The sequence below is a fragment of the Macaca fascicularis genome, chromosome 15 (assembly GCF_037993035.2).
Source record: "Macaca fascicularis isolate 582-1 chromosome 15, T2T-MFA8v1.1".
NCBI classification, from domain to species: Eukaryota; Metazoa; Chordata; class Mammalia; order Primates; family Cercopithecidae; genus Macaca; species Macaca fascicularis.
The window spans coordinates 15415996-15436870 of NC_088389.1; the positions used below are offsets into that span (position 1 = coordinate 15415996).

At 47.3% G+C, this 20875-nt stretch overlaps 2 protein-coding genes, 1 long non-coding RNA gene and 1 other non-coding gene across 26 annotated transcripts in view; 1 reads left to right on the plus strand and 3 right to left on the minus strand.

The window, feature by feature from the left end:
* SPTAN1 (spectrin alpha, non-erythrocytic 1) overlaps nucleotides 1–1358 on the minus strand; it is an 86404-nt gene extending 85046 nt beyond the window's left edge. For 19 of the 20 annotated variants that reach the window (XM_005580722.3, XM_045373855.2, XM_074016361.1 and 16 more), the window contains exon 1: nucleotides 1248–1358. The gene's annotated coding sequence lies outside the window, so the exon portion shown is untranslated. Of the gene's footprint in view, nucleotides 1–1138 lie in introns of all 20 variants that reach the window. The other variant, XM_045373846.2, reaches the window with a different exon arrangement.
* Nucleotides 1359–1534: 176 nt separating this feature from the next.
* On the plus strand, nucleotides 1535–12185 carry LOC135967515 (uncharacterized). The gene is made up of 3 exons (XR_010581690.2): nucleotides 1535–1577; nucleotides 10068–10187; nucleotides 10863–12185. It is a non-coding gene; the product is annotated as an uncharacterized lncRNA (long non-coding RNA).
* Nucleotides 9775–9836, minus strand: LOC123569258 (U7 small nuclear RNA). Its single transcript, XR_006692900.1, has one exon. It is a non-coding gene; the product is annotated as a U7 small nuclear RNA (small nuclear RNA).
* The window catches only part of GLE1 (GLE1 RNA export mediator), a 38955-nt gene continuing 29941 nt past the window's right edge, over nucleotides 11862–20875 (minus strand). For all 4 annotated transcript variants that reach the window (XR_012424323.1, XM_045373844.2, XM_005580727.4 and 1 more), the window contains 5 exons: nucleotides 18280–18409; nucleotides 16381–16485; nucleotides 14435–14517; nucleotides 13806–13869; nucleotides 11862–13045 (listed from right to left, as the gene is read on the minus strand). Coding sequence is in view for 3 of the 4 variants with exons in the window: in XM_045373844.2 (XP_045229779.2) it covers nucleotides 12977–13045; nucleotides 13806–13869; nucleotides 14435–14517; nucleotides 16381–16485; nucleotides 18280–18409 (451 nt within the window). In the remaining variant the exon portion in view is untranslated. The remainder of the gene's footprint in view (nucleotides 13046–13805; nucleotides 13870–14434; nucleotides 14518–16380; nucleotides 16486–18279; nucleotides 18410–20875) is intronic.

Consider the following 20875-nt stretch of genomic DNA (forward strand, 5'->3'; position numbering starts at 1 on the left):
CCCTTCCATCTTTGATACATTCTGTTTTACTTAAGGCCAATTGCTATGACGACGCAATTTCTCAACACATTATGAAAATACTTCATATGGCCTCTCTCCTGTTATTCCCGAACAGCCATGATGGTTAAGTTTTTCTAAAATACCATGATGAAGACAGAACAAAGGGCTTAAATATTTTAGGATCTATTATATAAAAGAGATCTGATTAGATGTTGTAACAGTTCAATCATCATCTCAACCCAGCCTTCTGAGCTATTCAGGCTTTTCATTTAAAACATATTCAACTCTTAACTTTAACAAGGCGCTTATTTAAAATATATTTTACTCCAGTACATGAAAGAGACTTTTTAAAGCGATGTTCTGTGGGAAGCGTCTAATCAAATTCTCAGGGATAGCTTTCAAACAAAAGACTGTTCTATCATTCAACACTGGTATGGTAGAATTTTGGACACTGTATCTCGACTCGAAAGACCCAGTTCCAGGAAACACACACACACACACACACACACACACACACGAACTCCAAGCTATTAAGTTATTTGATTTGACCCTCATACCATACAAGCACCGCATCTACCTATTATTTACAAGCAAATCACAACTGGGAAGAAAGAAAAATGTTTATTACAAGGAAAGAAAAGGAGACGGCCAGTCTCAGACCCTTCTGCGTTCAAAGAGACGGCAGAGATTCGCCAGGCAGGATGAAATTAAGGTCAGAGAGCCGTTTACGCTACGCTCGGGCTCCCCGAGCTCTTCCTCCCTCCACGGCTGGCCGGCATTGCTGTTGCCATTCGGAAGAACGAGCTGCAGAAGTCGCTCCCGGCCGAGGGAAGGGACCGGGGGCGGTGCGGGGAGCGTTCTGCAGGGAGGCGGCTGGCGAAGATCCCGACGAGGGAGCCCCCACCCACCTGCCGCAGCCGGATGGGGCAGGGCAGGGCCGCGCCGCAGCCAGGCTTGGGGGTGGCGGGGAGGGACCCGGCGGCCTCGCGCCCCCTCCCCCCCGTCAGTGACATTCCAGCGGCGGCGCCGAACGTCCGCCCGGCTGCTCCTCCGCAGCCCACGCGCCACAAAAGAGGCGGCAGAGGCTCCCCCGGCACCTCAGCCGAATGGAGGAAGCGCCGCGGCCCGCCCGACTCACCTGTCCCCGCGCCGGCCCCGCCCCGCCTTAAGGGCTGCCCAGCTCCCGCCCGGGGGTCGGCTGCCCGGGGCCCCGCTCCCTCCCGGAGCTCCCCGACTGCCCCTCTCACCGGCTCTCGTGGGGTGAGGGGCGTGGGTGCGTCGGGCCGAGGGGGTGCTGAAGGACCGAGGAGCCTCCGCGGCCTCCGCTCCGCGCCGTTCACTCCGCAGCGGGTAGTGGCGGCGACGCGCGCGCCCCGCCTTTTTTATAGGCAGCTACGCGCGCTCCCGCGGCGGGCGGGCGCGAGCGCAAGGGGAAGCGCCCCGGCGCTGCGCGAGGGGCGGAGGAGCGCGCCGGCGGAGCAAAGGGGGCGGCGCTCCCGCCGGCTCACCGCCCGGCCGCCCGGCGGAAAGGGCCGAGCGATCCCGGAAGGAGCCGAAGCGGCGATGCGGGGGAAGAGGTGAGCGAGGGGCGGGCCGCGGGAGGATGGGGAAATGGGGCGCGCGCAAGGGGTGAGGGGTGATGGTGCAGTGAGGTCACTGACTACGCCCTGGCCGACGGAGACGCTCCCGCCTCACCTCCCTCCGCGCAACTTGCGCCCCGCCACCGCCCGCCCTGCGGACAGTCGTCTGCACTGCACCCCTCCGCCCTGGGAGCTCTTCCAGGACTGCGGAGAAGGGCGGGGCAGGGGGTATCGCTGCAGTCTGGCTGGGATGCTGCGCGCCCCGGCCGGAAAAACGCCCAGTCCCAAAGGGTGAGATCACCCGAGTGCGTCTCTTCTTCCTGCTCACTTTCCCGAGGAGGAGGCTGGCGCTGGGGACCCTAGTCACCCTACTTCGGTGGGGGCTGGGGTCAAGAAGACGCAGATGATTTGGGGCCCCGGGTTTGAAGAGGCGGTGAGAGGAAAAGGCCAAATCTGAATCAGAAAAAAAATTAAGTCGACTAATTTGCGGCATAAAGCTGTTATTCTGGAATTTGGAGAGTTAATTTCTTACATTCTTGGATATTATGGGGGAGGGAAACGGCAGCGGCAAAATAATAATTTCTTATATTCCTGCAGCAAAAGCATTCTCACAGGTCGCCAGTAGAATAGGGCATATTCATCCTATTTCATAAACAAGACATTAAGGTTGCAAATGGAAGGTTCTGACTGCTGAGATGGAAATCCTAGCCCTTCAATTGCTAGCTGCCTGACCTGGGCCAAGAGACATAGCCTACATGAGCATTATGTAAGAGTGCCCATTTGTAAAATAGGAAAATATCTCATCAAATTATTGCAAAGATTAAGAAATGAAAAGGTAACACGAAATACTTCGCATAGTGCCTAGTACACAAGGAAAGTTCAATTAATTGTGCCAGAAAGAACCTTAATGAATAGGAAAGGGAGGCATTTTGATGCGGGTGGCTGCTGGGGTGCAGACAGAGAAAAATAAGATTCTCAGAATTTCTGATCCTTAAAGTCCTAGCAGTTTGAGGGCCTGGCTCTCAACTCTGTAGCCAGAAGCCCTGGATTAGGAAGCGCTTTCCCTATCCCCATTCCGGTGACAGCTGGGCCGCAGCCATCGGGAGTAACACCCAGATCATTCCTGTGCAGTCAGGCAGAAGGGAAGCTCTGCAGCTCAGGAAGGCTTCAGCCTCCTGGTTACTAAGCAGCTCTCCTCTTTAAATAAATACAAAGTCATTGGGCACTGCACCAGAACCTGGGCCCAGACCTGGCCCTGAGCTTCCTGGTCCTCTGCAGTTTGGCTTCTTTCCCCATGCGCGGGACCTGCAATACGGTTTCTAAGCTGCCCTGGCTGTAGCCATGATACTGAGGAAAAATTTCCCTACCCACTCACTCCATTGGAGTGGTGAGAAAAGGAGTGGCCACACCCCAGAAGCTGCTTTAGAGAATCTGTGTAGGAAAAACGTAGGAGCTGAGAGGCATTTCCTGCAATCTTCTATGTAGAGAAAGCTGGGCTGGGCAGCTCCTCCCTGGGGTTTGCATTTCTGGGAACAGCTGATGGTATCCGTGGCCTCTTCTCCAGCAGGTTGCAGTAAAATGTTTAATCAGGTATTCAGCTCTGGGTACAAAATGGCTTACACAATTGTAGCTCCCTAAAATTTCCAAGAGCTTCTGCTCCAGCAAAGAAAGCACCTCGGGACTGAGGGGCAGGAGCTATTAAAAAGGGAGGGTTTTTCTATTAAATCGCCCTGGCTCCATAGTGAACTGGGGGTTTTGCTGCTTTTGCTGGATGCAAAACGAATTGGAGACCTAAGAGAGAGCTCTGTATTGATAGAGAAACTAAAATCTTGTTTGATCCTTTGTCTGATCCGAGACATGGCCAAGAAACAGTATCCCCAGCACTCTCCACCTCCCACCCACTCACCCTGCCTTCTCTGCACTTGGCACTTGAAATGAGCCATTTAAAAAGCCATTCTTCACTGTTCTGCTGTCTGCCTACCTCACCTCCCACCAGTTTCACCATATGCCTAACACCCTAGTAGGTGTGGAAAGCTGGGGGAAAAAACAACAACAAAAAAGCACAGGACAGTGTAACGGCTTTGTAACCAATCAACTCCATGTTCTCAGTCACACCCCTCCTGGCCTCCTAAAAAGCAGAGGGTTGGACTCAATTCTCAACTCCTTTTTCTAGTTTCAGCAGTCCTCAGAAGGTTTGACAGGCACCCTAAGCTTAAGCATCTAGATAGTCCCAAAACTTTTTCAGGTTGTTGAAAAGGTCAACTGTTGGAAAACACACTAATTGTAGTGATGTGTCCATATGTTCCAGCCAGGGAAAGTCACTTGCCCACTCTCCCTGGGAGAGAGCCCTTCCCCTCCCCTCTCCTCCACACCCCATCTCACCCCCTGCAAAGATAACGGGCAAGCACTTCCACTGTGTTTCCTCCCTAGAAGGGAGCTGATTGGGAAGAGTCATGCTGGCCAGTGGACTGCACTTCCCATGTGACATTCTGCAGTGTCAGAGCTGGCAAGAAATAACACAGATCTTCAAAACACAGTGCCTGGATGAACCTTGAAGGCATTATGCTAAGTGAAATACGCCAGACACATAATGATGAATATTGTATGACAATTCCACTTATATCAGAGCCCTAAAATTGTCAGATTCATAGAGACAGAAAAAACTGTTGTTACCAGGGGCTGAGGGGAGGGAGGAATGGGTTATTATTGTTTAGTGGGTACAGTTTCCATCTGGGATGGTGAAAGAGAGTTCTGGAGAGGATGGTGGTGATGGTTGCATAACACTGTGACTGTACATAATGCCACAAAACTGTACACTTAAAAATGGTTAGGCTGGGCATGGTGGCTCCCACCTGTAATCCCAGCACTTTGGGAGGCCCAGGCGAGCGGATCACTTGAGTCACTCCATCTCAAATAAAAGAATAAAAAGTTTAACTTTTATGTTCTATATATTTTACTACAATCAAAAAATAAAGTGAAACACAAGCCACTGCTTCTAAAATCAAGCACTATATTAGAGAAGCAGCCTGATAGGCTCTGGGAGTGTGGCCTTGCCAGGGTTTAAGACTCCAGGTGACAGTAGAAATATAAATTCCTCCCTCCCCTCCCCTAATCCAACCTCCTAATCTGGCTCCAGTCATTTCACATCTGTTCCCCTGCAGGGCTGCCTGCTAGGCCTGGTCAGTCTGTGTCCCTCCTGCTTACTTTGAACCCACTACTACAGTTAGTTTCACAAACCACGTCAAACCTTCTCAACAAGTTTCAGTCACTTCCCAATGCCTATGGAATAGGCCGAACTTTGCAGCCTCCACAATCTTGTTCCAATTTACCTTTTCACAGCATCGTTCCCTACAGTTCTTCTCTACTGGTCTGAGGTTAGCCTCTTGCAAAACATATTCTCTCTTCAACTCCATGCTTTTGTGAACAATTTTTTCCTCCAATTAGAACATCCCTTCCCAACACTCATGCCTCCTTTCTACCTGAAAATCTTACCCATTTCGAGTATACGTAAGTAGAACTTTTCTGGAAGAGCAGGTGGCAATGTGGATCAAAATATAAAATTTGCATGCCATTTGACCCAGCAATGTTAGTTACATCTAGAAATCTGCCTTAAGCAGGACAAGATGCATTTTCATTCAGGACAGGTGTGGTGGCTCACACCTGCAGTCCCAGCACTTTGGGAGTCCGAGACAGGTGGCTCACTTGAGTCCAGGAGTTTAAGACCAGCTTGGGCACCATGGCAAAACCCCGTCTCTACAAAAAAATGCGAAATTAGCCAGATGTGGTGGCATGTGCCTATAGTCCCAGCTACTCAGGAGGCTGTGGGAGGATCACCTAAGTGCAGGAGGTCAAGGCTGCAGTGGGCCATGACTGTGCCACTGCATTCCAGCCCAGGCAATAGAGTGAGACCCTGTCTCAAAAAAAAAAGTGTTAATAATTATTTAAAAAATTTGGCATAACCTAGTCACCAAGTGAAAAATGGTTAATTATGATTCATAAATTCAAGACTATATCCATGATATAATACTTATTGACTTGAGAAAATATTTGAGTTGCTACTGAATTTTAGGTTACATGAATGGTACTCAGTCTATTTAAGTAAGAATTATAGGCTGGGTGCGGTGGCTCATGCCTGCAATCCCAGCACTTTGGGAGGCTAAGGAGGGTGGATCACCTGAGGTCAGGAGTTTGAGACTAGCCTGACCAACATGGTGAAACCTCATCTCTAGACTAGAATTTCAACCCCACCTTTCCTGGGTTTCTAGCTTGCAGATGGCAGACTGTGGGACTTCTCAGTCTCCATAATCTCATGAATAAATTCCTCATAATTAAATCTCATCATATCCCTGTCTATCCATCCATCCATCTCCTATTGGTCTGTTTCTCTGGGGACCCTAATACAGCAAATTTCCATATGCCTGTCACCCAGCTCCAACAATTATCAACATTCTGCCATTCTCGTTTGTTTTTTTGAGACTGAGTCTCGCTCTTGTTGCCCAAGCTGGAGTGCAATAGCACGATCTCAGCTCACTGCAACCTCCGCCTCCCGGGTTCAAGTGATTCTCCTGCCTCAGCCTCCCGAGTAGCTGGGATTACAAGTGTCCACCACCACGCCCAGCTAATTTTTTTGGTATTTTTAGTAGAGACAGGGCTTCACCATGTTGGCCAAGCTGGTCTTGAGCTCCTGACTTCAGGTGATCTGCCCGCCTCGGCCTCCCAAAGTGCTGGGATTACAGGCATGAGCCACCAGACCTGGCCCATTCTGCCATTCTTATTTAATTGATTATTTACCTACTTCACTTTTAACATAGTATTTCCAGGCCAGGCGCAGTGGCTCACACCTGTAATCCTAGTACTTTGGGAGGCTGAGGTGGGCAAATCACAAGGTCAAGAGATGGAGACCATCCTGGCCGACACGGTGAAACCCCATCTCTACTAAAAATACAAAAATTAGCTGGGTGTAGTGGCACGCATCTGTAGTCCCAGCTACTCGGGAGGCTGAGGCAGGAGGATCGCTTGAACCCAGGAGATGGAGGTTGCAGTGAGCCGAGATCGCACCACTGCACTCCAGCCTGGCGACAGAGCAAGACTCCGTCTAAAAAAAAACCAAAAAACAAAAAAACACATATTATTTCCCAAACTTATTTGACTGCCAAACCCTTTTTTTGCACCCTGCAGAAAAGTACTCTGGGATTTAAACCATCAGCTGACTGGCTCTCAGGCCTTTGGACTTAGACTAGATGAAATAAGTCTATCCTCTGCACTCCTATAACTTTTAGGTCAACCCTTCAAGTGCTCCAGGTGCTTAAATCACATTCTCGATGGAATTAAAATTCTGCCTTCAAGTCACCTCTCTTGAAAACCTGTTTAGAGTCAACATTCCATCCTTGCTACAGGTTGATGACTTCAAGGTAACCTTAGTCACCAGTCCTGTTTTCAGCGTTGTAGGTGTCAGAGCTTGATCTTGTCACCTCATCAGAATTGTAAGCATGTTTTTTTGCAGGGCGAAAAGAGGCGTATCTTTTAATTTTGAAATAGTTTCCAATTTACAGAAAAGTTACAAGAATACTGGAAAGAAATCCCATATACCCTTCACCCAGATTCCCCCATTTGTCAACCTTTGACCACGGTTGCTTTATTATTCTATGTTTAAATATATATACACACATACAGCTGTCTACATACACATAGACACACACGTGTATACATATATATGTATACACATAGATATCCCCCTCCCACCAATCATTTGAAAATAAGTTTCTGGCTGGGTGTGGTGGCTCACGCCTATAATCCCAGCACTCTGGGAGGCTGAGGTGAGCAGATCACCTGAAGGCAGGAGTTCAAGACCAGCCTGGCCAACATGGTGGAACCCCATCTCTACTAAAAATACAAAAATTAGCTAGGCATGGTGGCATGTGCCTGTAATCCTAGCTACTCACGAGGCTGAGGCAGGAGAATCGCTTGAACCCGGGAGGCAGAGGTTGCAGTGAGCCAAGATCACACTACTGCACTCTAGCCTGGGCAACAGAGCTAGACTCTGTTTCAAAAAAATAAATAAGTTGCAGACATCATGCCCCTCAGGGCATATTTTCCAAGAATAAGAACACTCATTTTCATAACCACAGTACAATGATTAAAGTCAAGAGATGCATGTTGACACAGTACTATTATCTAATATATAGGCCTTATTCAAGTTTTGCCTATTGTTCCAATGTCCTTTATAGCAAAAAACACACCCACAGAAATATCTTTATTTTTGGTGCAGGTTCCAATCTAGGATCACATGCTGTACTGAGTATAAATATCCTGAAAGAGCTAAAAGAAAAAAAAGTTCTTGAATACATCCATCTGGAAAAAACTGATTTTTTTTTTTAGAGACGGAGTCTTGCTCTGTCGCCCAGGCTGGAGTGCAGTGGTGCGATCTTGGCTCACTGCAAGCTCCGCCTCCCGGGTTCACGCCATTCTCCTGCCTCAGCCTCCCGAGTAGCTGGGACTACAGGTGCCCACCACCAAGCCCAGCTAATTTTTTTTTGTATTTTTAGTGGAGACAGGGTTTCACCATGTTAGCCAGGATGGGCTCCATCTCCTGACCTTGTGATCCACCCGCCTCGGCGGATCCCAAAGTGCTGGGATTACAGGCATGAGTCACCGCGCCCGGCCAGCTGTTTTTGTTTCTTTCTTTTTTTTTTTTTTTTTTTTAGAGACGGAGTCTCGCTCTGTCGCCCAGGCTGGAGTGCAGTGGCGCGATCTCGGCTCACTGCAAGCTCCGCCTCCCGGGTTCACGCCATTCTCCTGCCTCAGCCTCCCGAGTAGCTGGGACTACAGGCGCCCACAACCGCGCCCGGCTAATTTTTTTTTGTATTTTTAGTAGAGACGGGGTTTCACCGTGGTCTCGATCTCCTGACCTTGTGATCCGCCCGCCTCGGCCTCCCAAAGCGCTGGGATTACAGGCGTGAGCCACCGCGCCCGGCCGTTTCTTTTTTTAAGAGATGGGGTCTCACTGTATTGCCCAGGCTGGTCTCAAACTCCTGGGCTCAGGTAATCTTCCTGCCTTGGCCTCCCAAGTCGCTGGGATTGCAGGTGTGAACCACTGCACCTGGCTTAATCTACTTTCTGTAGGCCCACAGGAAATCTAATGTCAGGAATTCATTAGGCAGGATGAAGAAAAGTGAAGGGGATTACCAGGTGTGATATAAGGCACTTGTAAGAAGCTCTGTGGCTCTTAATGGAGCTTTTGGTTTTCCTGACACTGAGACAGAAGATGTCCAAGCCTAACTATGTCACTGCTGTCATCATAGAAAGCTTGAGAAGTAGGGGAAAGCTCCTAGCACATGGGTGGGAAATCGTCAGAAATCCATTCTTCTATGTAAGGGATGTGTAGTTTCTGTCCTATTGGAATTTTTGTCATCAGATTTGCTGTAGTATGGGACAATAATGTGACAAAAACATGGATCCTCAGCCTGATAATGAGGTCAAATTTGAAAGCAAGAAAGACATGTGAGTACTTGAATTAAAACCGAAGGCAGTCCTTAGTATTCTACTGTAAGGAATCTGATGCTACTCCCCATCAGGAGCTGCATCTCTCATCTAGTAATCATTATCTCTATCCGTGAGTATCAAAACCCTGGCCTCCTAGTGCTCTCCTTTCTTGGTTTACCATTGAAATCCATTAGGAATACCAGCATCAAATGACATATGCAAGACCACCAACCACTAGAGGAAGAATATTCAAATAATTCAAAAATCATAAGAGGTATTTAATATTTTTTTAATTTTTTTATTTAAAATTTTAAAAATTTATAATAGAGATGGGGTCTCAGTATGTTGCCCAGGCTGGTCTTGAACTCCTGAGCTTGAGCAATCCTCCCGCCTTGGCCTCCCGAAGTGCTATGGTTACAGGCATGAGCCACCATGCCCAGCCTAAGTGGTATTTTCCATGAAGTCATACAAATTCAAAGTGGAAGAGAACTTATAGATCATCCCATCCAGCGATTTTTCATTTTGTTTTTGACAGATGAACTTTTCCGTACATAATCTTACATGGAACCACAATATATCATACAGCACATAAAACAAAAAGGCTGTGGCAGAGAGGATGCCAGAGCTCCATTAGGACCCCTAAATGGTTGTGCAAAATATGAGCTGCACAACTCTGGGAGGTACCATCCACCTCCATCATAATTTTGTTTTTTAAAGCTTTCCAGTGAAGATCAGAAAACCTGCTAGACAAATTCTGAAAGAACAATAACACTCATAGATTTGTACAGTTATTAACAGGGCAATCGTCCAATAGAGGATGGTAGTATCTTGAAGGAAAAGGGATGCCTTTTGGAAATTTGCTTTAAGCCTCTATATGTTGACTGGCTACAGGGCTGAGCCCCATTCACTCAACATCCCCCTCTCCTGAAGTCATTGCTTCCCAACCTATTCCCTGTCACGGTACCTAGAAAATGATGCCTTTTTTTTTTCTCTTTTCTTTTTCAGATAGTCTTCCTCTGTTGTCTAGGCTGGAGTACAGTGGCGTAATCTCGGCTCACTGCAACCTCCGCCTCCTGGGTTCAAGTGATTCTCCTGCTTCAGCCTCCGGAGTAGCTGGGATTACAGGTGTGCTCTACCACGCCCAGCTAATTTTTGTATTTTTAGTAGAGATGGGGTTTCACCATGTTGGCCAGGCTGGTCCCAAACTCCTGACCTTGTGATCCACCAGCTTTGGCCTCCCGAAGTGCTGGGATTACAGGTGTGAGCCACCACACCCAGCTGAATGATTCCTTTTTTTTTTTTTTTTTTTTTTTGAGACGGAGTCTCGCTCTGTCGCCCAGGCTGAAGTGCAGTGGCCGGATCTCAGCTCACTGCAAGCTCCGCCTCCCAGGTTCACGCCATTCTCCTGCCTCAGCCTCCCAAGTAGCTGGGACTACAGGCCCCCCAACCCCCCTGGCTAGTTTTTTGTATTTTTTAGTAGAGACGGGGTTTCACCATGTTAGCCAGGATGGTCTCGATCTCCTGACCTTGTGATCCACCCATCTCGGCCTCCGTAAGTGCTGGGATTACAGGCTTGAGCCACCGCGCCCAGCCCTAAAATGATTCCATTCTAACACAAAGGTAGGGGGAGGAAATGTGAACGGAACAGGTCGTGGGGGTTCACCCACCACAGGCCCTGTCTGGGAGGGCTAATGAGATCAGCATGCCAAGGCACACCAGCTGGGAAACTCTTCCCTAAGGAAGTGCTATCAAGCATAGTTTGAAAACTACAGTGACATGTCCAATTCTTTTGTTTCACAGGTGGAGATACTGAGGTTCAGAGCGGGTGAAGGACGTACCCAAGGCCAAAAAACCTGAAAGCGATTTGAGCTGGGTCTCCTGATTCCCTCCCCAGTGTTCATACTGTCTACCTTATTTATTTATTTATTTATTTATTTATTTATTTGAGACAGGGTCTTGCTCTGTCACCCAGGCTGGAGTGCAGTGGCATGATCACACCTCACAGCACCCTCGACCTCCCAAGCTCAAGTGATCTGCCCACCTCAGCCTCCCGAGTAGTTAGGACCACAGACATGTGCCACCATGCCTGAAAAATTTTAAAAGTTTTTTTTGTTGTTGTTTGAGACAGAGTCTTGCTCTGTTACCCAGGCTGGAGTGCAGCAGTGTGATCTCGGCTCACTGCAGCCTCTGCCTCCCGGGTTCCAGCAATTCTCCTGCCTCAGCTGCCTCCTGGGTAGCTGGGATTACAGGCACACACCACCACGCCCAGCTAATTTTTGTATTTTTAGTAGAGACAGGATTTCGCCACGTTGGCTAGGCTGGTCTCGAACTTCTGACCTCAGGTGATCTGCCTGCCTCAGCCTCCCAAAGTGCTGGGATTATAGACGTGAGCCACCGTGCCCAGCCGAAAAAATTTTTTTTAGACATGGGGGGGGTCTCACTATGTTGCCCAGGCTGGTCTTGAACTTCTGGACTTAAACAATCCTCCCACTTCAGCCTCCCAAAGCGTTGGGACTGTGGGCATGAGCCATTAAGCACGGCCCACTGTGTCTTTCAAAGACTTTAGTATACTTTCACATCTCTTGCTAGATAAAACAGGGTCAGTTATTAGTACATAATTCCAAAAAAGGAAATGACAGAAAAAGAAGTAATATTACCAAGGTGTAGGTCAAGAAGACAAAAAGGAATAAATGCATACTGCTCTCTACCTGGACTTGTATATACTACCATGCCCCTAATGATTTATATAGCTCAGGGCAGAGGAAATTGATCATATTGAACCAATATATCAGCAATGGGTTTTTTAAAAAACCAAGCTTTATTATTTATTTATTTTTTTGGCACCATAATTAACAATTCATAGAATGGGTCACTTCAGGCTACTCAAGAGTACCAGCGAACACTCCCCCACAAACACACCCTGCCACAAGACATTTAGCACAGAGGAACAGATCCATGGCCACTGCCTTTGCAGTATCAAAGAGAAATAGTCTTTCCACAAAACAAATCTCAACTCTTATCTGAACAGCCAATCTCTGAATTTTTGTAGTGGCTTTAGTCAGGCATATTTATCATATTAGCGGTGTTCAATTCCTGCCCAACATGTTTGTTTGATCCCAACTCAATGCTTATGGATGCTCAGCTCATGTTTAATGTTGCAAGCCCCATCTTAATTCAAACTGAAAAGAAACAAAACCAAAAAAGGTACCTGCGTGGTTCACGCATCCCTGGCCATCCAGGGACCAACTTCCAAATTAGGACGACAAAGAGTTCCCCTTAGTTCCATATGACATGTGTTTCCAGTCCTAATCCCAGATGCTAATCTAGCCAGTGTCATCTGGGCCTTAGTCCATGTGTATATCACATACTTCCTCTGGCTTTAGAATGACTTCACCAGCTGAGAAAGGCAAAACAACCATAACCCAGACTTGCATGTAAGTATCTGGCCTCAACTATTAAATAATACTTAAAAGGGAACCTTATGAGCCTTAGCTCTTTCTGGAAATGCATCTGAACAGGGGTGAGGGTGGGTAGGTGGGTGCAAATGGTGGGCTCCCTCCAGTTCAGAGTGCATTTGTTAAGGTATTGCCAACTTTCTGAAAGACACTAGAGACAAAGAAGGGAGGAGACCAAGTGCTAAACACCTTTTATCACTTTTGCAAAAAAACAAGAAAGGCCAATTCCATTTATTTTATCATGTGGATCTCTTAAGGAACTACCAAATCTACTAAGGGACCTCCAAGAATTTTGTGACGCATGAAAATCTCCTCTCCTAGTCACAAGGTATAAATACATAAAAATACATATTGGCAAATTTCTGAATCTGACATGACTTCTCCCAAATACAGGTGTCTTCAGTTCCTTTATTATTGCCTCTTTGCAGCATAATGGTGATGGTAGGTGATGGAGTGACATCAGGAGCGCCAGAAGGAGGAAGTCAGAAAGCCCTTGGGGACAGGAATGTCCTTGTGTTGCAAACATTTCTGGTCAGGGAAAGATGAAGAAAACAGAATGAGTTTCTGATAACAGTGTTCCCAACACTTAATGGTTAAAAGAAGCTTTCAGGGACACCATATTTCAGCCCTATGGAACAGTGAACAAAAAGGAAAAAGCCAGTAAGACCGATGGTTCTGTATAAGATGTCCACTTCTGCATGAACTGCCACAGACAACAAATGAAATGCTCTTATTATTCCTGTCCCACTCTTGTCTCCCTACAGCCTAAGCTCATCTTTCACAATCACTGTTTTCACAGTTGAGCTTTGAGAAGCTGAAAAGTCAGCAGGCTATCTTGGCAAACCCACGATGGCGTTCTAAATTCTTTGTCAAAATTAACGTTTTACAATTTCTTGGCACTTGGAAGTAGGGGAAGAGTCCAACTGAAAGTGCAGTTTGTTCTCATGGAGAAAAGTGACGACACTTACCAATTCCCCAGACCTGAGACTAAGACAAGAACTTTGGCCAACATGCAAAAAAACATATTCATGAGAGAAGATACATTCAATATATTTTATTCATCTCAGCAGAGCTTTCTCACAGGCAGTATGGAGAATGATACATATAAAGAAGAGGAAATGGCAGCCCTTACTCCAAAGGTTAAGAGGGAATTAGGCACAAAAAGAAGGGTTTGGAAGAACTGAGGAAGAGAGTGCAATCAGAGCATCTGCAGGTCCAAGACTTGTTAGACACAGGTGCATTCCAGCCCAACAACAGTGTGGGACATGTTGGTCTAAGGGCATCTTACCTCCAAGAACTGCTTGAGGCGTATGAAGGAACCCATCTGTCCTGAGCTTGTGATAGCTTCAATTCTACAGGGAGAGAAAGACGTGAATCACACCTATGATATACACCTATCTTTTGGAAGCGGTGTCTCACTCTTTCACCTAGGCCGGAGTGCAGTGCAGTGGTGCGATCATAGCTGAGGCCTTGAACTCCTGGGCTCAAGCGATCCTCCTATCTCAGCTTCCCTAGTAGCTGGGACTATAGATGCATGTCATCATGCCTGGCTAATTTTTTATTTTGTAGAGATGGGGGTCTTGCTATATTGCCCAGGCTGGTTTTGAACACCTGGGCTCAAGTGATCCTCCTGCTGTGGCCTCCCAAAGAGCTGCAATTATAGGCATAAGCCACTGTGACCAGTCCCTAATTTGTGTTTTTGTTTAGGCAATGATATTTAAGACAGACTCTCATTAAGTTTCAAAAGCATTTATTCAAATATCAACGAGAGGGACTGGAGTAGGAAGATGTCATACTTAGTACAGGTGTTTTTAACTTGAATCAAAACCAGCAGGTAATAGCACCCTTGGGTATCTGAGGCCTGGTTATGAGTTTTCCTTACTTAATCCCCTGTTGTCTGCTCAACAAGCCTGATACCTGGGAAAGTAGTCCTCTTTGATAAGAATTAGCATCTTCCAGAACTGAACCTGGTATTGCTTCATGAGGGCATTCCCACACACCTAGAGGGAAAGACAGGCACTGTCAGAGCAGAGAATGAAAATTCACACTCACAGGACAGATTCATAAAGCACAATCAGCCCTTCATCTTTCACACCTATCAAAAATTTCAGCCACAATGCCACTGAACTTGCTAAAAGGGAATAAATGGAAACACCCAACTTTCTTCTAAAGCATTTCTCTTTATATGGCAATACCTCCATTTAACCAATCAGGTCTTAACGAACTACTCTTCTTTTCCTCTAATGAATGGAAGCCTTCCTAAAGGTATGGTATACCTCCCAAACTTAGTAAGGAGACTATACAGAATACCACTTGTGTTCTCAAATGATACAGGATCATTGTTCATGTATGGTGACTTCAGGAGCTTTTTATTATTATTATTTTTTAATAGGGTCTCACTGTGTCACCCAGGCTAGAGGACACTGGCATGATCACAGCTCACTGTAGCCTCAACCTCCCTGGGCTCAGGTGATCCTCCAACCTCAGCCTCCCCAGTAGCTGGGACCACAGGCACACGCCACCATACCCAGCTAATTTTTGGACTTTTTTTGTAGACATAGGGTTTCACCATGTTGCCCTGGCTGGTCTTGAACTCCAGAGCTCAAGTGATCCGCCTGCCTTGGCCTCCCAAAGGCTGTCAGCCACTGCACCTGGCTGACTTCGGGAGCTATTAAGGTAACTAGGAACTATTGGCACTATAGGTCAAATGGTTCCACATTTGTTATGGCATGTACCCCAAGCCTTTCTTCTATAAGAAGTATCTTCTTGGCTGAGTGCAATGGCTCACTTCTGTAATCTCAACACTTTGGCAGGGTAAGATGGGAGGATCGCTTGAGCCCAAGAGTTTGAGGCTACAGTGAGGTATGATCGCACTACTGCACTCCAGCCTGGGTGATAGAGTAAGATCCTGTTGGCCGGGCGCAGTGGCTCAAGCCTGTAATCCCAGCACTTTGGGAGGCCGAGACGGGCGGATCACGAGGTCAGGAGATCGAGACCATCCTGGCTAACACCGTGAAACCCCGTCTCTACTAAAAAATACAAAAAACTAGCCGGGCGAGGTGGCGGGCGCCTGTAGTCCCAGCTACTCGGGAGGCTGAGGCAGGAGAATGGCGTAAACCTGGGAGGCAGAGCTTGCAGTGAGCTGAGATCCGGCCACTGCACTCCAGCCCGGGCGACAGAGCGAGACTCCGTCTCAAAAAAAAAAAAAAAAAAAAAAAGAGTAAGATCCTGTTCAAGCGATTCTGCTGCCTCAGCCCCTCTAGTAGCTGGGATTACAGGCATGTGCTACCACGCCCAACTGATTTTTGTATTTTTATTAAGAGACGGGGTTTCACCATGTTGGACAGGCTGGTCTCGAACTCGTGACTTCAGGTAATCCACCTGCCTCAGCCTCCCAAAGTGCTGGGATTACAGGTGTGAGCCACTGTGCCCAGCATTTTTTTGGTACTTTTAGTACAGACAGGGTTTCAATATGCTGACCAGGCTGGGCTCGAACTCCTAATCCCATGTGACCCGCCCACCTTGGTCTCCCAAAGTGCTGGGATTACAGGTGTGATCCACTGCACCTGGTCTGGGAGTCACTTCTATATCCCTAAAACAAATTCCTCTTTTCACTTTTGCTAGAATGTACAATTTTCTGTTCTTTAAAATGAAAAAAAATCCAGAGAAGCCAAGTAAATATAGTATGGAGTAAAAGTGAAAGCAAGGTTTGTCTACAGCTTAGGAAAAATGTATGACGCTGGAACCTCATGCTGTTTTACTATCAGGCCCAACTGCTATGCTGTTTCCCCATTCATGTCACCCAGTGGATCAAGGCTACCTCAACCACTGGCCTTCTCTTGTGTGATAACTGAGTTACGTACCTCCAGGAAGTCAAAGAGGAGGGTGGCTGTCACATCTGACAAGGGCTCCATGTTTAAGATCTGTGCCAACCAGCGCCATCCATGATTTAAGCCATGAGGGTGAATCTGGGAGGAGAGAAGTTTGGTTATCATTGATCTCCTTTTGTTTACAAATCTAAACTCCCAATGTATCATCCAGCCATCACCAAGTGGAAATGAACCCCAGATCATCCAACCCTAGCACCTGCCACAGGGCAGAAATAACACAAACTAAACAAATTATGTTTTTCTTTTATATTTTTGAGACAGGGTCTCATTTTGTCGTCCAGGTTGGAGTGCTGTAATGCGATCATGGATCACTGCAGCCTTCACCTCTTGGGCTCAAGTGATTCTTCCACCTCAGTCTCCCAAGTAGCTGGGACTACAGGCATGCACATGCCACCATGCTCAGCTAATTTTTTTTTTTTTTTTTTTTTGAGACGGAGTCTCACGCTGTTGCCCAGGCTGGAGTGCAGTGGCGCGATCTCGGCTCACTGCAAGCTCCGCCTCCTGGGTTCACGCCATTCTCCTGCCTCAGCCTCCTGAGTAGCTAGGACTACAGGCGCCCGCCACCGCGCCCGGCTAATTTTTTGTATTTTTAGTAGAGACGGGGTTTCACTGTGGTCTCGATCTCCTGACCTTGTGATCCGCCCGCCTCGGCCTCCCAAAGTGCTGGGATTACAGGCTTGAGCCACCGTGCCCGGCCTTTCAGCTAATTTTTTTGTATTTTATTTAGAGACATGGTTTCCACCTTGTTGCCCAGGCTGGTCTCAAACTCCTGGAGTCAAGTGATCCACCTACCTTGGCTTCCCAAAGTGCTGGGATTATAGGCGTGAATCCACCTCGCCCGGCCTTCTATTTTTAAATGTTTCAATACATTGGTTCCCACACATTCTTTTTTCTTTTTTGGCACAGAGTTTCACTCTTGTTGCCCAGGCTGGAGTGCAATGGCACGATCTCAGCTCATTGCAACCTCTGTCTCCCGGGTTCAAGCGATTCTCGTGCCTCAGCCTCCCAAGTAGCTGGAATTACAGGCACCCACCACCATGCCCAGCTAATTTTTGTATTTTTAGTAGAGATGGGGTTTCACCATGTTGGCCAGGCTGGTTTTGAACTCCTGACCTTAGGTGATCCACCCACCTCAGCCTCCCAAAGTGCGACGATATCAGGCATGAAGCCACCTCGCCTTCTGTTTTTTAATGTTTCAATACATTGGTTCCCACACATTCTTTATAGGCTCCCTTCAATATGCATGCGTCAGCTTCAGTTTCAGGCATTCCATAGGCCAACAATTAGCCTTGTTGACATTTTATTTATTATTCTTGGTACCTTTAGCACAGAACCTGGGACCCAGCAGGCATACAATAAAAACTTGGATTTAATCAACTTCTATTTTTTCTCTTTAGGTCTCCATGACTATTACCTTCTCTGTCCCTCTAATCTGTATTCCCTGAGAAATTAACTGGGCTGGCAAGTCAAAGCCCTGAACCCCAGCTGCAGCTTTCTGAGCTTGATCTGTCTGTCCATCTGTGAAGTAAGGGATGTGATCTAGATGGCTTCTAAGGTCTCAACTAGTTCTAAGATGACAATTTCTTGCTCATTCCTCTTGTAAGAAAATCTTCTAACCTTAATGACTGATTTATAACAGACTCTCCTCTGGTAGACTCTGTTACAAAACCAGCTCTTTAAAGTACCAGGTGATCCAAGAAAGTTCCCTAATAATCAATATTCAGTCCTCTACAGAATACCCATCAAACTGCCATATAGTTTATCCTTTAACTAGAGTGGCTCTCTGAAAGAAGGCCAACATTTCCTGTGGGAGGAATACACATGGACTGTGGTCTAACCTCTCATTATTGACAGTAAGCCTCTTTTACTTACCTCCTGTCGGTTTCCATATGGCCACCGGAGCTGGATGATGGCAGCATAGAGACGGATCATCCCTGACATGCGTTTTAGAAAGTTGTCTTGCTGCTCCACTTTGGAATCCTTTACTTGGTAGCCAAGCATCCTATACGGGAAGAAAAAATTTGGCCAGGCATGGTGGCTCACGCCTGTAATCCCAGCACTTTGGGAGGCCGAGGTGGGCAGATCACTTGAGGCCAGGAGATCGAGACTAGCCTGGCCAACGTGGTGAAACCCCATCTCTACTAAAAATACAAAAATTAACTGGGTATAGTGGTGCACGCCTGTTGTCCCAGCTCATTGGGAGGCTGAGGTACGAGAATTGCTTGAACCTGGGAGGTGGAAGTGCAGTGAGTCGAGACTGCATCACTGCACTCCAGCCTGGGTAACAGTGAGACTGTGTCTCAAAAAAAAGAAAAAAGAAAAAAAGAAAAAATTCACTGGGACAAGGCCAAAATAAGGGTGACAAATTAGAGAGAAATTTTTTTTTTTTGAAACAGTGTCTCTGTCGCCCAGGCTGGAGTACAAGTGGTATGATCAAGGCGCATTGCAAACTTCACCTCCCAGGTTCAAGTGATCCTCCCACCTCAGCCTCCCAAGTAGCTAGGACCATAGGCACGTGCCACCACAGCTGGCTAATTTTTTTTTTTTTTTTTTTGAGATGGAATTTCACTCTTGTCGCCCAGGCTAGAGAACAATGGCATGATCTCCGCTCACCGCAACCTCCGCCTGCCGAGTTCAAGCGGGTTCTTCTGCCTCTGCCTCCTGAGTAGCTGGGATTAAGGCACCTGCCACCACATCTGGCTAATTTTTGTTGTTTTTTTTTTGTTTGTTTGTTTGTTTTGTTTTTTTGAGACGGAGTCTCGCTCTGTCGCCCAGGCTGGAGTGCAGTGGCGCGATCTTGGCTCACTGCAAGCTCCGCCTCCTGGGTTTACGCCATTCTCCTGCCTCAGCCTCCTGAGTAGCTAGGACTACAGGCGCCCGCCACCGCGCCCGGCTAATTTTTTGTATTTTTAGTAGAGACGGGGTTTCACCGTGGTCTCGATCTCCTGACCTTGTGATCCGCCCGCCTCGGCCTCCCAAAGTGCTGGGATTACAGGCGTGAGCCACCGCGCCCGGCTAATTTTTGTATTTTTAGTAGAGACAGGGTTTCACCATGTTGGCCAGGCTGGTCTTGAACTACTGACCTCAGGTGATCCGCCCACATCAGCCTCCCAAAGTGCTGGGATTACAGGCATGAGCCACCATGCCTGGCCTTTTTTTTTTTTTTTTGAGACAGAGTTTCACTCTTGTCGCCCAGGCTGGAGTGCAATGGCATGATCTCGGCTCAGTGCAACCTCCGCCTCCCGGGTACAAGCGATTTTCCTGCCTCAGCCTCCTGAGTGGCTGGGATTATAGGCACCTGCCACCATGCCCAGAGAGTTTTTTGTATTTTTAGTAGAGACGGGGTTTCACCATGTTGGCCAGGCTGGTCTCAAACTCTTGGCCTCAGGTGATCTGCCCGCTTTGGAGGCCTTGGCTTCCCAAAGTGCTGGGATTACAGGCGTGAGCCACTGCGCCCAGCCAACACCTGGCTAATTTTGTAGAGACAGGGTCTCACTATGTTACCCAGGCTGGTCTTGAAGTCCTGGGCTCAAGCGATCCTTCTGCTTCAGCCTCCCAAATTGTTGTTTTTTTTTTTTGTTTTGTTTTTTGTTTTTTTTGAGACAGAGTCTCGCTCTGTTGCCCAGGCTGGAGTGCAATGGCGCAATCTCGGCTCACTGCAAGCTCCGCCTCCCGGGTTTACGCCATTCTCTTGCCTCAGCCTCCCGAGTAGGTGGGACTACAGGCGACCGCCACTTCGCCCGGCTAGTTTTTTTTTATATTTTTTAGTAGAGACAGGGTTTCACCGTGTTAGCCAGGATGGTCTCGATCTCCTGACCTCTCGTGATCCACCCGTCTCAGCCTCCCAAAGTGCTGGGATTACAGGCTTGAGCCACTGCGCCCAGCCCCAAATTGTTAATTACAGGCATGAGGCACTGCAGCTGGCCCAGAGATTACTTTTTATGGCTAAAAAGTAACAACATATTATTACACTCAGCATTACTATTAATATTACATATTATTACATCTGTAGAATACTCTGTTTACCAAGCACTCACATCCATCATCAAATCTGGGCTTCATATAAGCCATGAGGTAAATTCACAGGAGGTAATAGATGTCATTACACTCATTTAAAAATCAGGAAAAGATGCTCAAAAAGACTAAACGATTTGTCTGCTTTTGCAAAGCTATTAAATGACAAAGCAGGGATAAAATTCCAAGACCCCAGTATCCTTTCCACTAAACTACATTGATTATTGGCACCTAAGTTCACAAATGCCAAAGGCTTTCCAGTTTACATAAAAGACTATGTATATATATTTTTTCTTCCTTTTTTTTTTTTTTTTTTTGGTGTTGAGACGGAGTCTCGCTCTGTCGCCCAGGCTGGAGTGCAGTGGCCGGATCTCAGCTCACTGCAAGCTCCGCCTCCCAGGTTTACGCCATTCTCCTGCCTCAGCCTCCCGAGTAGCTGGGACTACAGGCGCCT